Source organism: Zootoca vivipara, chromosome 13 (assembly GCF_963506605.1).
Source record: "Zootoca vivipara chromosome 13, rZooViv1.1, whole genome shotgun sequence".
Lineage (NCBI taxonomy): Eukaryota > Metazoa > Chordata > Lepidosauria > Squamata > Lacertidae > Zootoca > Zootoca vivipara.
Genome location: NC_083288.1, coordinates 32,960,945 through 32,977,555, shown reverse-complemented (window position 1 = coordinate 32,977,555; position 16,611 = coordinate 32,960,945). Strand labels below are relative to the sequence as shown.

At 40.3% G+C, this 16,611-nt stretch overlaps 2 protein-coding genes across 2 annotated transcripts; both read right to left on the bottom strand.

Annotated features, from left to right (window-relative positions):
* Positions 1–2,518: 2,518 nt before the first annotated feature.
* LOC118095469 (vomeronasal type-2 receptor 26-like) lies at positions 2,519–5,323 on the bottom strand. The gene is made up of 2 exons (XM_035136718.2): positions 5,209–5,323; positions 2,519–3,420 (listed from the first exon to the last, which is right to left on the bottom strand). The coding sequence occupies exon 2, from the start codon at positions 3,416–3,418 to the stop codon at positions 2,519–2,521; it is 900 nt and encodes a 299-aa protein (XP_034992609.2). The 5' UTR covers positions 3,419–3,420; positions 5,209–5,323.
* An 8,936-nt stretch (positions 5,324–14,259) lies between these two features.
* LOC118095468 (vomeronasal type-2 receptor 26-like) lies at positions 14,260–16,048 on the bottom strand. The gene is made up of 2 exons (XM_035136717.2): positions 15,940–16,048; positions 14,260–15,161 (listed from the first exon to the last, which is right to left on the bottom strand). Exon 2 carries the CDS (start codon positions 15,157–15,159, stop codon positions 14,260–14,262), a length of 900 nt encoding a protein of 299 aa, XP_034992608.2. The 5' UTR covers positions 15,160–15,161; positions 15,940–16,048.
* Positions 16,049–16,611: the final 563 nt, after the last annotated feature.

The window sequence follows — 16,611 nt, the reverse complement described above, 5'->3', positions numbered from 1 at the left end:
ACTGTCTAACATGAAATGTAGAATAGTTTCGTGAGAGGCAGAAATCTAGAATATTGAGGATCATAATCATGGCTATATTTATAAGATCATTGCTTTGAATTTTTCCAGTGGCCACTGAAACTGCACCAGGGATTTGAGTAGCAGCAGAATTAATTACAGACCTTTTGATCTGTAGGTAGGTAATTAGAAAGACAAAATGCTGGGTTCCCCGTAGGATTGCTGGAGAATATTTACAACTCTCATTTTAAATTCCCCTTCATTAAATTTTATGGGAACAGTGGTGAAGAGGGAAATGGTGATACTAGAAATTCATCCTAGCATTTCCTGTAGAAAAAGGAGATTCCAAAATGTAAAACGGTGTATGTAGTATCTTGGAATCAGGCCATGGAAACCTCAGTTCACATCTCTGATCAGCCATGAGGCAGGACCCCTATTCTATATATATAGTAGCTGTTTGAGAAAAAGCTCTATTTAATTCTGTACTTCTTAACTCAGCATTTTTACGAATTTCAACATGTAAACTACATTAGTCCACTGGAGCAATTCTTCACATGCAGGGGAAGTCCCTAACTCCCCAAGGGTTTGAAGCCCATTCGCTCCTCTCACCTTGTTTAGTTAGCCAGTCCAAGCCAGTCCCGGGGTGTGGTCGCTCTCACATGCTGACAGCTTTTAGAAGCCATTGGTGAGAGCTGAGTGCAGGTTGGGGACCAAAGGCGGACAAAATATGCCAGAAGGTGGAGAATGTGTCCCTGACCAGAGATAGTTCTTCTACCCTAACACCCCGCAAAGTTAAAGTTAAAGGGACCCCTGACCATTAGGTCCAGTCGTGGACGACTCTGGGGTTGCAGTGCTCATCTCGCTTTATTGGCCAAGGGAGCTGGTGTACAGCTTCAGGGTCATGTGGCCAGCACTTCTGGCAAACCAGAGCAGCGCATGGAAACGCTGTTTACCTACCTATTTATCTACCTGCACTTTGTGCTTTCAAACTGCTGGTTGGCAGGACCTGGGACCAAGCAACGGGAGCTCACCCTGTCGTGGGGATTCCAACCGCTGACCTTCTGATTGACAAGCTCAAGGCTCAGTGGTTTAACCCACAATGCCACCCACATCCCAACACCCCATACACTTCCCAATAAAGTTATTCTTTCCCCTTTGGAGCAATGGTTTTTTTCTTCAGCATTATTAAATTGCCTTAAAATGCATAATCCTATGCATTTTCGGGCAGAGATGGATCTTATTTAATTTGAGGGAAGTTAGGTGTTCTTAGGCTGCTGTTCTAGGACTGATCACTCCAGCGATATAATAAATACCGGTAGAAGTAAAAAAAAAAGTTCTCACACAAGCTCTTCAGGTAATACTGGTGGAGCTTCTTTAGTGAAGGATGTAGGAATAGAGATGGAGACATATGAGAAGCAATGCCACTAAAATAATAGTGGCCTTTTCTGGGGTATTGCAATTTTTTTAAAAAATGTGTTTATTTAAACAAGAACATATACTTCAATAACAAGTAGAAAGAAACAAAGAAAAACAATACAAATGAATGGAAATGAATGGACACTTGTATTTTGGGGCCATATAGGTGTTAATGGTTGTTAAAATTACCAGGATATAATGTCACCTAAAAATAATCTTAAAAATGGATATGTCAGGAGCCCAGGCTGCTGTCTTGATAACACAGCATGCAAGTCATAATTAGGGTGAAGATTTATTGCAAAACAAACAATCAGGCTCAGACGCTCTATCGGACGATTCAGTTGACCCCTCTGAGTTCTTCCTGCTTCTGCAGAATATCCTGAACCTATAACCCTTATGTTTCTGGTTTTGTTTGCTGTTTAATATCTTTCCCATACTTCTACTACTTTGGCTCATAGGATTAATTGCCTCCTCTTCTGGTGAGAAAATGCTCTCCCTCCTGCTTTCTGAGCCTGCCTGTGCTTCTTGAGTGAGTTGGCTTCTCTCCATCCCGCCCTCTGCTAGCGTCTTATCTGCATTCCTTTCAGTGTCAGGGGGAGGGGGAGTAGACAGGCAACTGCTCCCAGGTGTCTGAGAGAAATGCAAGCTTTCCTGCTGCTGGCCGCTTTCTAACTCATGCAGTGCCTCTCTACTTGGGCAGATGTCTTCCTGACAGGAAAATTGAATCTTTGTGAAAATTAATTTCATAGGCATCTTGTTCCGTATTCTTTCTCATATAATGAGGTCAATATAATAACACAAATTATTATAGAAAATCCTATTTAATTACTCTTTTTTTAAAATCATATTTTGAAAAATTGGGTTGAATTCTTTTAGATAAAAGAAGAGAGTATGGAGTGGGTAGAAATCAGTTGCTTCCACCATATAGATTTTCAATTTGCAAAATTGCAAGTGTAGGCTTTTTCTTTTTTTAAGGAAGGGGCTTTTCTGTGATTTTGTAGATTGGATTCAATATTGGCATAGGACAGATTCCTTCCTTCCTTCCTTCCTTCCTTCCTTCCTTCCTTCCTTCCTTCCTTCCGGCCTTCCTTCCTTCCTTCCTTCCTTAGTTTTTCTGCCTTATTAGCTGCTCTTTGTTGTTCAGATGAGGCCTGAACACAATAATATAACATTTGGGGGAAAAGATGCAACCCAGCAGTCCAGCACCAGAGGCTAAGATGGAGAAGATCTCCACAGCAACCATGTATTTTCCCTTGGTGCTCAGGTAGGATGGAATAAAGGAGAGCCAAACACTGCAAAAGACCAGCATGCTGAAACTGATGAACTTCGCTTCATTGAAGCTGTCAGGTAATTTCCTGGCAAGGAAAGCGACAATGAAACTAATAATTGCCAGGAAGCCCATATAGCTCAGAACACAGTAAAACATCATCACAGACCCCTCATTGCACTCTAGTATAATTTCTTTAGCCACTGAGTAACTGTCTGTATCAGGAAATGGGGGAGAGGTTGCCAGCCATACAGTACAGATCCCTGCCTGGACAAAGGAGCAGGAAAGGACAATGGTGTTGGCCAATCCCTTCCCCACCCATCTCCTCATCCTGGATCCAGGTTTGGTGGCCATGAAAGCCAGAACCACAGTGATGGTTTTTGCCAATACACAAGAAACAGACACTGAGAAGATGATGCCAAAAGCAGTTTGTCGCAGTAGACAGGTCACCTTCTCAGGTTGGCCAAGGAAGAGCAGTGCACAAAGGAAGCAGAGCAGGAGAGAAATGAGGAGAGTGTAGGTGAGGTTCCTGTTGTTTGCAATGACAATGGGAGTGTCATGGTGCTTCATAAATGTACCCAGCACCAGAGCTGTGATCAGAGAAAATGAAAGCGAAAAGCAGACTAAACTGATGCCCAAAGGTTCTTCATGAGACAAGAAGCTTATATCCTTGGGAATACATGCATCTCGGTTACTGCTTGGATAGTCTTTGTCTGAGCATTTATCACAGTCATTCATATCTGGAAAAAAGAAAGACACAGTCCACAGTTCATATACATTCCATCAATCACATCAACATCCTTCATTTTTATTTTTATTTTGCTCACTCAGAATATAAGGATCTCTTCAAGTCAGAACATACATTCTGCGTTTTGTTATTCTCTGTCAGGCATCCCCAAACTTGGCCCTCCAGCTGTTTTGGGACTACAATTCCCATCATCCCTGACCACTGGTCCTGTTAGCTAGAGATGATTTGAGTTATAGTCTCAAAAGAGCTGGAGGGCTGAGTATAGGGATGCCTGTCCTATGTAATTGTGGTAGGTGGTGGCCTAAATGGTAGAGAGCTATACATGGTTCAACATCTTGTGCTCTAAGAGCATCCATGTTGTATTATATAGTGTTGTATTCCAAATATGAGGGGTGCTCAAAAGTTGGAGCATGACTTGGGAATTCAAAAGATATTTTGGTTTAGATGATTTAGTTTTGCATGGTAAGTAAAAATGCATGAAGTCATTAAAAGTGATTGCCAATTACTGGTAGTTATATTAAATATTAATATTACTTTTTTACCCTTAGCTGACAGTTTGAGAAGGTAAAATTAAACTTCTTTGGCTTTGCAAAAAGCCATTTATGTACTTTTCAATCAAATGTGGACTTAGCAAGCTAAATCACAAAGATAAGAGCAGATTTGAATTCATCACATTAAAAACTTATTGTTACTGAAGAAAGTGGCAAAAATTAAGTTCCATTGCCCTAATGTACTATGGCAGATATCATCAGAAAGGCATGCTAAATACATCCAATATTTGTGATAGAGCAATGGTATCTGGTGAGGAAGAAGAAGAAGAAGAAGAAGAGTTTGGATTTGATATCCCACTTTATCACTACCCTAAGGAGTCTCAAAGCGGCTAACATTCTCCTTTCCCTTCCTCCCTCACAACAAACACTCTGTGAGGTGAGTAAGGCTGAGAGACTTCAGAGAAGTGTGACTAGCCCAAGGTCACCCAGCAGCTGCATGTGGAAGAGCGGGGACGCGAATATGCATGGTTACTGAATATATATGGAGCACCCAGAGTGCCAGTATTTGGGTGTGGGATTAAATCACATATGTGCAAATTCAGGTTCTGGCATTAAAGTGGATTTGTAGCTCTCGCACAAGAAGCCCCCACCTCAAAAAGCACAGACTTCTTACAATAAGGAAAGTGATTAGGGTGTAGACTGGAAAGTTTGAGATTACATTTGCTTGTTGCAAATTTTTCTAATATTCCCACAAACTAAGCAGAATGAGTACACAATAAACAGCTGATTTCATCTAGCAAATTCTGCTTTTTCTCTAATAAATTGCATGTAAACATTCTGCACACAAATCAGGATGAAGGCTTAAGAAAGAGATTGCTTGGAAGTAACCTTAGTGAGTAACACTTGGTCCCCTTGAAAGCAAGCGGACCAGTTAGTCATTACAGTGGTGCCTCGCAAGACGAATTTAATTCGTTCCGCGAGTCAATTCGTTTTGCGAAAAATTCGTCTTGCGAATCGCAGTTTCCCATAGGATCGCATAGAAATTTCTTTTTTTGCCCATAATAACACATTAATTAAATTTCAATGCATTCCTATTGGAAACCACGATTTGCAAGGTGAATTTTTCGCAAAACGAATTTGTCTTGCGAGTCAGCATCAGATCACAAGACGCATTCATCTCGCAAAAAATTCGTCTTGCAGGGCATTCGTCTTAATTTGTCCCATTCCTTTTAAAGAGAACTCAAAGGAAGTACTGCATCTGGATCCAAATTTCTGCGTATTTCTCTTACCTTCCTGGTTTGAAATCTTTCCCTCTGGGCAAGGGATGCAATCATAGCAGCAAAATGGTTCTCCTTCCTTCACTTTCTTCCTTGATCCTGCGTGACATTTCTCAGTACAGAGAGAAAGAGGCCGAACCTAATAAGTAAATGAAGGAGAAACATGATATTCATGAAAATAATGCATTTGGAATCAGTCAGGTTCTGGAGACCTTCCCTATGTTGCTAATGTGTCACAGCATTTCAGTAAACCGTAGATCAGCTCTGCAGAGAGTAATTCATTCTTGCCCACATTAAAACAATGAATACAAAGGAGATATTATACATAGCTTACCAAATTTCACAATATTATATCCCTTTGGGATGCAAAGTGTGCACAATTTTTATTAATTCATGTTTTTTATTAATGTTTTATAATTACAAATATCATGTACCATAATCCAATCCTACCTTTACAATCCCCACCCTCCCCCTGGCTTCCCTCATCTTCCCCTTCTGGTTTCTTACATTGTTTGCTATATTCTGCATGTACATATACAATCAAATATTGTTACATTGTCATCCTGCATTTTGAAATTCAATTTGTGAAAGTTTATTCAAATCCTGCCAATGAGTCCATTTCTTTTTGTTGCTTCTGCAAATATCTTGTAAAAAGTTCCTATTCCTTTTTAAAGTCACTTTTCATGTAGTTTGTCTGTTAACTGTTAAATAATCCATCATTTTTCTTGCCGTTGTTCTTTCATTGGCATTTCTCCAGACTTGCCACGGTTGTAGCATACATAAATAACTTACATTTCCCTTTTGGTAATTCTTGACCTAAAATACCTATTAAAAAGGCTTTTGGCTTTTCTTTTCTTTTACAAATGTCATTTTAAACATTTTTTTCACTTCCTTGTATATCATTTCCCCCTCTTTTTTTTGATAGTTCTACATTCCCAACACATGCAATAAAAAGTACCTTTCTTCTCTTTGCATCTTCAACAATTCTTCTATTCTGTTCTATACATTTTTGCCATTTTTATTCCCACAACATCTTTATCCACTCTGATATTCCTTGCTAGGACCTCCAGTACCATGATGAACAAAAGTGGTGATAACGGACAGCCTTGTCTGGTTCCTTTTTGTATTCTACATTGATTTGTTATCACCTGGTTAACAATTAACTTAGCATTTTGTTCTGAATACATAGCTTGGACAAATACATGAATTTACATCCAGTAAAATAAAATGAGTATTTTGTAAGTTTTTCTGATTCTCAATTGAATTTAATCTTTGACATCAAGGCAAATAGTAATTACTCATTCAAGAATGAATCTCTTTTGAATTAGCTAACAATGTGACTCCACCTGGTTAAACCATCCATGCCATGTTATGGCATCTTCATGAAGGGTGAAGGCTTGGTCTGGAGGAGCCTCAGGATCCATCCTCCCAACTTTTACCCTATGAAAGGACTGGTTGGAGGAAATAACCCAGTTGATAACATCCAAGCTAGCTATTACCTCGCGGTTCTGATTGAAGGACACTATGTCTCCAGCACTGTTGTTAAATGAGACACCTCTCAGAAAATGATGGAGCTAGATTGAAAAGAGAGAAGGCAATAATTTAGAAAAGGGTGGATCTGAATGTTTCAAGAAGAGTTCTAGGGTAGAGAGGAGAGCCCCCTCGCCTGCAACATACATGTAGCCTATTTGCGGTTCACATATGGCCTGCAGTGTTCCCTATACTCCACTCTGCATTAGCACTGCATGTAGGCTTAAGTGTGTGTGTCTTGGAATCCTCTTGGTTTTAATGGTAGTTGTGTGTGAGAGTTCAGCGGAAAAGTTCCAGTGTTCGGTATGGAAGGCTTCAGGTAGAAAAGGAAGTGTTAATGCTTTTCAATCTTTCCTCCCAAAGGGCATTCCTACCGAATGTTCTGTATGCCAAATTTAGTCTCATGTTGTAGGCAATGAAATTGTATTTCAAGTGGGGGACTTTCTAATAGTGAATGAGATCGTATTTGTAATTGGGCTGATATTGAGAAAATAAATGAATAGGTAAACAATTAGCTTTCGCTAATGGGGCCTCCTGCTGCGGGGGAACCTCTGGCGCATGATTTTCATTCGCATCCTGGGGCAAAGTTTTCAACCAGGAGCAGCTACTTCTGGGTTAGTGGAGCTCGTACCCTGAAGTGTTCGTAACCAGAAGCATTCGTAACCAGAGGTACCACTGTATACAGTATATACTCTGCATACAGAACAAGGAACCATGTGCAAAATTTGAAAGACTCTCAAATCAAGGGTCTGTGTTTTCCATACTGTGACAGAATAACACAGTTACATATCTGGAAAGTAGTTGCAAAATTATGTTTTAAGACTGTGAGGAAAGCAGGATGGTACATTGCATAAGGGTTCATCTATAATTTCCAGGTGCCAGGGAAGACAGAAAAGAAGAAAAAAATGTTAGCAGTTAGTGAAGTTAAACACCCAATATATAGCCTCTTGCAACTTAAGGATTTCTTGCCCCTTACCTGCCAAAACTGCTGCTTCTGAAGCTTCTCTCTGCTTCCATCCACCATTCTCGGGTATCTGAGTCTTTGTAAGAACATGGCATGCAATGCATGGGAAACAGCGTGGACAGCATTGTAGATGCTGTAGCTTTGACCTTGCACAGTCATTTCAAAGAGAGATGCAGGAAGGTTCTCTAAATTCTCCATTCCTGTGCAGATATCCCCCATCACATCATCCAGAATGTGATGTGGGAATACACAGCCAAAGGCATGTTGCCAGAAATCCAAGATGAAATCATCACCTTCTGCATTGAAAGGGTTTCTGCCCTCAATGTATTTATGAAATCCTGGTAGATCATTGGAATGAATTCTGAAGGTTATAACACCATTGAACATTTCTGTATCCCAATCCCGCTGAAAGGCCAATGAAATGAACTCCACTTGGGCTGTCGCTATCCATACTTTACTTTTTACATTTGTTTTCATCCTCCCAAGCATTGATAGATATGGAAGCCATCTCAAAAATACAGTGGTAGAAGCTTCTCCATAGACCACCACAACATTGGCTTTGCTACCCATCATTCTATCATGTATTTTTGCCCCCTGTTCCATCAGGGTGATTCCATCAGTGAGAAAACTAAATCTGGGGATTCTTTCTAGAAAGGCAAAACAAATGCCTCTGTTTGAAAAGAGTGGGAGCACATTTTGTACAAATCTTTCTCCACTGTCATTGTCAACCACAGCAACACCAATCCACGTCCACCTGAAATGCAGAAGCAAAGAAAGAATCCCTGCAAACTGGTGGCCTTCTTGGGGGGCCATTTGGTAGAAAGGAAGTCCTGGGATTTTATCATTCATCACTGGAGCTGGGCCATATATGAGCTAAAGAGAGGTGTGTTGGGAAGAGAGAAAAAACACCTGCCATTTATATTACAGTGTTATGCATGGTGAAATGTAGTTGACATGCGCATTTGAACATCCATATAATTAGTGCATCTTTAGCATCAGGAAACATTTTATCTCTCTACTGTACTACCTGAGTCACTAATGATGAAATTGAAGACCGAGCAGAATCCATTCTGATGAATCCTGAAGTGGAGGGCAATGGAATATACAAACTATTTCCATTCACATAAGGATCTCAATCTGCATCACCTAATCACAGTATTTTTTAATTGCTTGACTGGCATAGGATCTAATTCTCCCTAAGTTAAAAACATCTTAATTAATTTTTTAAACTTCATGGTTTTGCTTCAATGAAAATCAGGATCAGTTTTATAAAGTTTGTCTCCAGTTTATGCCTACAGATGGGCAGTTCATAATAGGGGTTGTGATTCAGCAGATGTCAGTAGTCCAGATTCTTAGCTTGATAACAAAGTAAGTGTAGATAATTAAAAAGGAGGATTTATTGCAAAAACAAACCAACCAAAAGCCTCTGGCATCATTACTCTAGACGACCCTTCTTAAGACTCCTTCCTATTACTTCAGAAGATATTGAACATACAAGCCTTCCGTCTCTTGTTTTGCTTCCTGTCTAACACCCTCCCATTCGCTGATTCTTCGCACTTATTTGATTAGCTCCAGCCCCTTCCTTTTCTGACAGACTACCCCTGTCTCTATTTGCTCCTGTTTGAACTTCCTGAGAGCTTTGGCTGTGTTCCAGCCCACTCTCCATTGTTCCTTTGGCAACCGGCATTCCAACGCTTGGAGGAGTCAAATGTGAGGCTCTCTGTTCTGCCACAGGGTCTAAAGTTCCACTAGGAGCTGGCTCATTTCTGACAGTAGAGGATGCTATTAATTTTCAAATTCATGGCCTCCCACACAACTTTAGTGCTCAAATGCAATTCTAATCTATGAAAATCTAATCTTCTAATCTAATCTTTGTTTTTCAGTTGTTAATGAACTACTCTCAGTGTGCATAAAACATGTAAAGGAAAGAAAGAAAAAGAATAATTGATCTGATTATTCTCAATGGTCCCCTTTATGTTTCTAAACACCATAATACGTGCTGTTTAGGGAAGCTTTTAATGTTTGATGGATTTCTGTATTTTAGTATTTTGTTGGAAGCCGCCCAGAGTTGCTGGGGGAACCCGGCCAGATGGGCGGGGTATAAATAATAAATTATTATTATTATTATTATTATTATTATTATTATTATTATTATTATTATTATTATTATACAAGCTGGAAGAAATAAAGAAAAAGTATGACCACAGAGACTAGGGCTTGCCAATCAGAAGGTCAGCAGTTGGAATCCCCATGACGGGGTGAGCTCCCGTTGCTTGGTCCCAGGTCCTGCCAACCTAGCAATTCAAAAGCACGTTAAAGTGCAAGTAGATAAATAGGTACCACTCTGGCGGGAAAGTAAATGGTGTTTCCGTGTGCTGCTCTGGTTCGCCAGAAGCTGCTTAGTCATTCTGGCCGCATGACGCGGAAGCTGTCTGTGGACAAACACCGGCTCCCTCAGCCTATAGAGCGAGATGAGAACGCAACACCAGAGTCGTTCGTGATTGGACCTAACAGTCAGGGGTCCCTTTACCTTTACCTTTATGATTGCATTATTGAATTTCCATATTACCACTCAGAAGCAGGTCATTACAGGGTTTGTGATTCAGCAGAGGATGCTATAAATCTTTAAATTCAAGGCCTCCCACACAAATGTAGTGCTCAAACTCAGTTCTAATCTAGGAAAATCATGTTCCAGTTATACGTGTCTTTGTTTTTCAGCTGTTAATGAACAGTGTGGATAAAACATGTAAAGGAAAGAAAGAAAAATAATATTTGATCTGATTATTCCCAATGAAACCATTTTTGTTTCTAAATAGCATAATACAAGCTGGAAGATATAAAGAAAAAGTATGACTGCATTTTTGAATTTTCATAGTCCACTCAGACACAGGCATAGGTGTCCTACCTGTGGAATCTTATAAATATCCAAGATTGTTGCCACATGAAGGGAGATCTGGGCGTCAAGACCCCCAATGACAGCTGTCAGATTATTCTGTGTATCACATATATAGTTGGGGAGAAATTTCTCCAGTGTAGATAAAAGTAGCATTGTGGCATGATATGTTTTCCTTGCATCAGCATAGCTGTCATAGATGCGTAAGCCTAAGGTGATGTTTGGTAAGATGTGAGGGTTTTCATTGATCTCCTTGATTGCAAATGCCAAGGTCAATATTTGCTGGTAACCCTTAGGCACCACGCTGGAACAACAATTGCATTCTTGATCAGAAAATATTCCACAGTTCCAACAATATTTATTAATTAATGAAATTTATATCCCACCCTCCTTCCCAAATTGAACTCAGCAGAGGAAACACATATGTAATAAAACAATTAAAAATATAAATGCTATTCCAATAAATATGTAGGCCATTCAAAAGATACCCACACAGAAGCTCCCACTGAGTTTGTTGATCTCCAGGAGTTGGTTGAGTTTTTCCTCCCTTTTACATAGATGCGGTACAGAATTGTAAGGCTGAAATCCTATGCATTGTTTCCTTGGAATAAACTGCCCCCCCCAAAAAAAATACCCACTACCACAGTGGGGTTGTCTTTCTACTCCGCCTTCTGCTGAATGACAACGATGCTCTGAATCTATTTACAATAATCACATTTAGCTTCTATCTCTTCTGTGGCAATCTTTAGCTTAAGAAAGAAAAGAACTACACAATGCCAACTTCAGAACACACCGTATGCTATACCTTCTCAGTGAGACTCCTTTCTAAAGAAACTTTGCTGAAATGAACAGAATAAAGGAGGTATTTCAAACACACAACTATACATTCAATACAGTACATTATTTACAACAGTACAGTTTTTACCACCAAGCATTTTGAAAATATATTTAACTGGGTTGGTCTTCTTGATAAAATGCTATTCGCAATATTAATATATAGAAAGAAAAGTTGCCATAGTTGCTACTTCCATGCTTCAATAACTCAAGTGTATCTCAAGGTAGGCATTATTGAAACATGGTAGAATGGTGTGGTTGAAGGAAAATCAGGAGATTATGTTTGACACTAGCTTAGCTGCAGGTGTTGACCAGGCTAAGCCATCCCTAGAGTGTGACTGCTCTCACATGGTGATAGCTTCTGCAGACACTGGTGAGAGATGAGTGCTGGGTGGGGACCAAAGGTGGACAAACTACCCCAGAAAGAGCACAATATATCCTCAACCAGAGGTACTACCCTTCCCCTAACATCCCATTGACCTCCCCATGAAGTTATTCATTCTTCTGTGGAAGAATTCTTATTTCCTGAACTATTCTTTTTACATTGCCTCAATTCCAAAATGCTATGCATTTTCCGTCAGAGATGGATCTAATTTGAGATGAAGGAAGTTATTCCCAAACAAGAGTTTATAGGTTTGCAACCCCAACAGCTGTTCTGAGGTATTCTAGGACTCATCACTCCAAAAATTAAAATCAAAAAGTTCTTACAGCAGCTCTTCAGATAATTCCGGTGGAAATTCTTCAGTGAAGGTTCCTGGATTGGAGACGAAGCCACCATGAGAAGCAATGACACCAATGATAAAATCTCCTGATTGATGGTACTTATGAAGTGGCTGGTGTATATACAGAACCTTGCAATTTGCTATGCAGACCTGACGAACCTTTGCAGTAAATAGTGCCAGCAGCAAGAAAACCACCATCTTGCACATAAGGGCACATTTTTTATCTATCCACAGATTCATTTAATCTTTTCTACAGCACTATCATGACATTAAAACTGTCCAACCTGAAAGGTAGTATAGTTTCATGAGAGACAGAAATCTTGAATATTGAGGATCATAATCATGGCTATATTTATAAGATCATTGCTTTGAATTTTTCCAGTGGCCACTGAAACTGCACCAGGGATTTGAGTAGCAGCAGAATTAATTACAGACCTTTTGATCTATAGGTAAGGTAATTAGAAAGACAAAATGCTGGGTTCCCTGTAGGATTGCTGGAGAATATTTACAACTCTCATTTTAAATTCCCCTTCGTTAGATTTTATGGGAACAGTGGTGGAGAGAGAAATGGTGATATTAGGAATTCATCCTAGCTGCTCCTGTAGCCAAAATGCAAAATGATGTATGTAGCATCTTGGAATCAGGCAATGGAAACCCCAGTTCACATCTCTGATCAGTCATGAGGCAGGACCTCTATTCTATAAATGTAGTAGTTGTTTGAGAGAAAGCTCTATTTAATTCTGTACTTCTTAACTCAGCAGTTTTACAAATTTCAACATGTAAGCCACATCAGTCCACAGGAGCGATTATTCACATGCAGGGGAAGTCCCTAACTCCAAAGACTTTGAGGCCCATTCGCCCCCCTCACTTTGTTTACCCAGCCAGTCCAAGCCAGTCCCGGGGTGTGGCTGCTCTCACATGCTGACAGGTTCTAGAAGCCATTGGTGATAGCTGAGTCCACGGTAGGGACCAAAGGCAGTCAAAGTATGCCAGAAGGTGCACAATGTGTCCCTGACCAGAGATAGTTCTTCTCCCCTAACACCCCACAAAGTTAAAGGTAAAGGGACTCCTGACCATTAGGTCCAGTCACGGATGACTCTGGGGTTGCGGCGCTCATGTCACTTTATTGGTCGAGGGAGCCGGCGTACAGATTCCATGTCATGTGGCCAGCATGACTAAGCCATTCTGGTGAACTAGAGCAACACACGGAAACGCCATTTACCTTCCCGCTTGGAGTGGTACCTATGTATCTACTTGCACTTTGTGCTTTCGAACTGCTAGGTTGACAGGAGCTGGGACCGAGCAACGGGAGCTCACCCTGTCGTGGGGATTCCAATCACTTACCTTCTGATTGGCAAGCCCTAGGCTCTGTGGTTTAACCAACAGCACCACCTGCGTCCCAACACCCCCTACACTTCCCAATGAAGTTATTCTTTCTCCTTTGGAGCATTGGTTTTTTCTTCAGTATTTTAAAAATTGCCTTAACGCCACAATCCTATGCATTTTCAGACAAAGATGGAAGTTATTTAATTTGAGGGGAGTTAGGTGTTCTTAGGCTGCTGTTCTAGGACTGAGCAGTCCAGCAACATAATAAATAGAAGTAAAAAGAAAGTTCTCATACAAGCTCTGCTGGTGGAACTTCTTTAGTGAAGGATGTAGGAATGGAGATGGAGACAAATGAGAAGCAATGTCACTAAAATAATATTCACTTCCTGTTCTGTGGTATTGCATTTTTTTATTTAAAAATGTGTTTATTTAAAAAAGAACATATACTTCAATAACACACAACAAGAAGAAAAACAATAGTATGGAAATGAATGGACACTTGTATTTGGGGGACATATAGAAGTTAATGGTTGTTAAAATTGCTGTTTTTATCATATTTTGAAAAAGTGGGTTTATTTCTTGTAGATAAAAGAAGAGAGTATGGAGTGGGAAGCAATCAGTAGCTTCCATATAGATTTTCAATTTGCAAAATTGCAAGTGTTGTTTTTTTCAAGAAAGGGCCCTCTGTGGTTTTGTAGATTGGATTCAATATTGGCATAGGACTGATTCCTTCCTTCCTTCCTTCCTTCCTTCCTTCCTTCCTTCCTTCCTTCCTTCCTTCCTTCCTTCCTTCCTTAGTTTTTCTTCCTTATTAGCTGCTCCCTGTTGTTCAGATGAGGCCTGAACACAATAATATAACATTTGGGGGAAAAGATGCAACCCAGCAGTCCAGCACCAGAGGCTAAGATGGAGAAGATCTCCACAGCAACCATGTATTTTCCCTTGGTGCTCAGGTAGGATGGAATAAAGGAGAGCCAAACACTGCAAAAGACCAGCATGCTGAAACTGATGAACTTGGCTTCATTGAAGCTGTCAGGTAATTTCCTGGCAAGGAAAGCGACAATGAAACTAATAATTGCCAGGAAGCCCATATAGCTCAGAACACAGTAAAACATCACCACAGACCCCTCATTGCATTCTAGTATAATTTCTTTAGCTACTGAGTAACTGTCTGTATCAGGAAATGGGGGAGAGGTTGCCAGCCACACCGTACAGATCCCTGCCTGGACAAAGGAGCAGGAAAGGACAATGGTGTTGGCCAGTCCCTTCCCTACCCATCTCCTCATCCTGGATCCAGGTTTGGTGGCCATGAAAGCCAGAACTACAGTGATGGTTTTTGCCAATACACAAGAAACAGCCACTGAGAAGATGATGCCAAAAGCAGGTTGTCGCAGGAGACAGGTCACCTTCTCAGGTTGGCCAATGAAGAGCAGTGCACAAAGGAAGCAAAGTAAGAGAGAAATGAGGAGAGTGTAGGTGAGGTTCCTGTTGTTTGCAATGACTATGGGAGTGTCATGGTGCTTCATAAATGTACCCAGCACCAGAGCTGTGATCAGAGAAAATGAAAGCGAAAAGCAGACTAAACTGATGCCCAAAGGTTCTTCATGAGACAAGAAGCTTATATCCTTGGGAATACATGCATCTTGGTTCTTGCTTGGATAGTCTTTGTCTGAGCATTTATCACAGTCATTCATATCTGGAAAAAAGAAAGACACAGTCCCCAGCTCATACACATTCCATCAATCACATCAACATCCTTCTTTTTTTCTTTCTTTTTGCTCACTCAGAATATAAGGATCTTTTCAAGTCAGAACATACATCCTGTGCTTTGTGATCCTATGCAATTGGGGTAGGCCTAATTGTGCTCTAATATCATCCATTATATAGTATGTTGAATTCCAAATATGAGGGGTGCTCATGAAGGCAAATAAAAATAAAAATAAACCGTGTCCTGAATGATGGTCAAGTGGGAGAGATCTCAAGGGAGAGGATAAAGTCCTGACTGAATATTTATGGTTACTGAATATATATGGAGCATCCAGAGTGCCAATATTTGGGTGTGGCATTAAATCACATATATGCAAATTCAAGTTCTGCCATTAAAGTGGATTTGGAGCTCTTGTCCAAGAAGCTCCCACCTCAAAAAGCACTGTCTTTTTACAATAAGGAAAGTGATTGGGGAGTACACTGGAAAGTTTGAGATTACATTTGCTTGTTGCAAAGTTTTCTAACATTCACACAAACTAAGCAGAAAGAGTACACAATAAACAGCTGCTTTTGTCTAGCACATTCAGCTTTTAATTGAACAAACTCCATGTAAACATTGTGCACAAAAATCAGGATGAAAGTACCACGAAGGGATTCTATGGAAGTTATTTGAGGAGTGCTTGGTCCCTTTGAAAGCAAGTAGACAAGTTAGTCATGGTTTCATTTGTCCCATTCCTGTTGAAGGAATAAAAGTAAATATCTCTTACCTTCCTCGATTGAAATCTTTCCCTCTGGGCATGGGATGCAATCATAGCAGCAAAACGGTTCTCCCTCCTTCACTTTCTTCCTTGATCCTGCGTGACAATTCTCAGTACAGACAGAAAGAGGCTGAGCCTAATCAGTAAATGAAGCATAAGCATGATATTCATTAGAACAATCAGTTTGGAAAAGTCAGGTTCAGTTTTGCATAGAGTGCATTCTTGTCTGTGTTAAGACAAGGAATACATAGCAGATATCATAGATAGTTTTAGAGATCACACAACATTACAGTGTAATTTATCTTAGACATCAAGGCAAATAATCATTGCACATTTAAGAATGAATTTCTTTTGAATTAGCTCACAACATGACTCTACCTGGTTAAACCATCTGGGCCATGTTATGGCATCTTCATGAAGGGTGAAGGCTTGGTCTGGAGGAGCCTCAGGATCCATCCTCCCAACTTTTACCCTATGAAAGGACTGGTTGGAGGAAATAATCCAATTGATAATGTCCAGGCTAGATATTACCTCCCCGTTCTGATTGAAGGACACTGTGTCTCCAGCACTATTGTTAAATGAGACACCTCTCAGAAAATGATGGAGCTAGATTGAAAAAAAAAGGGAAGGCAAGCATTTAGAAGCATTAGAAGCATTAGAGAAGAGATTTAGGGCGGAGAG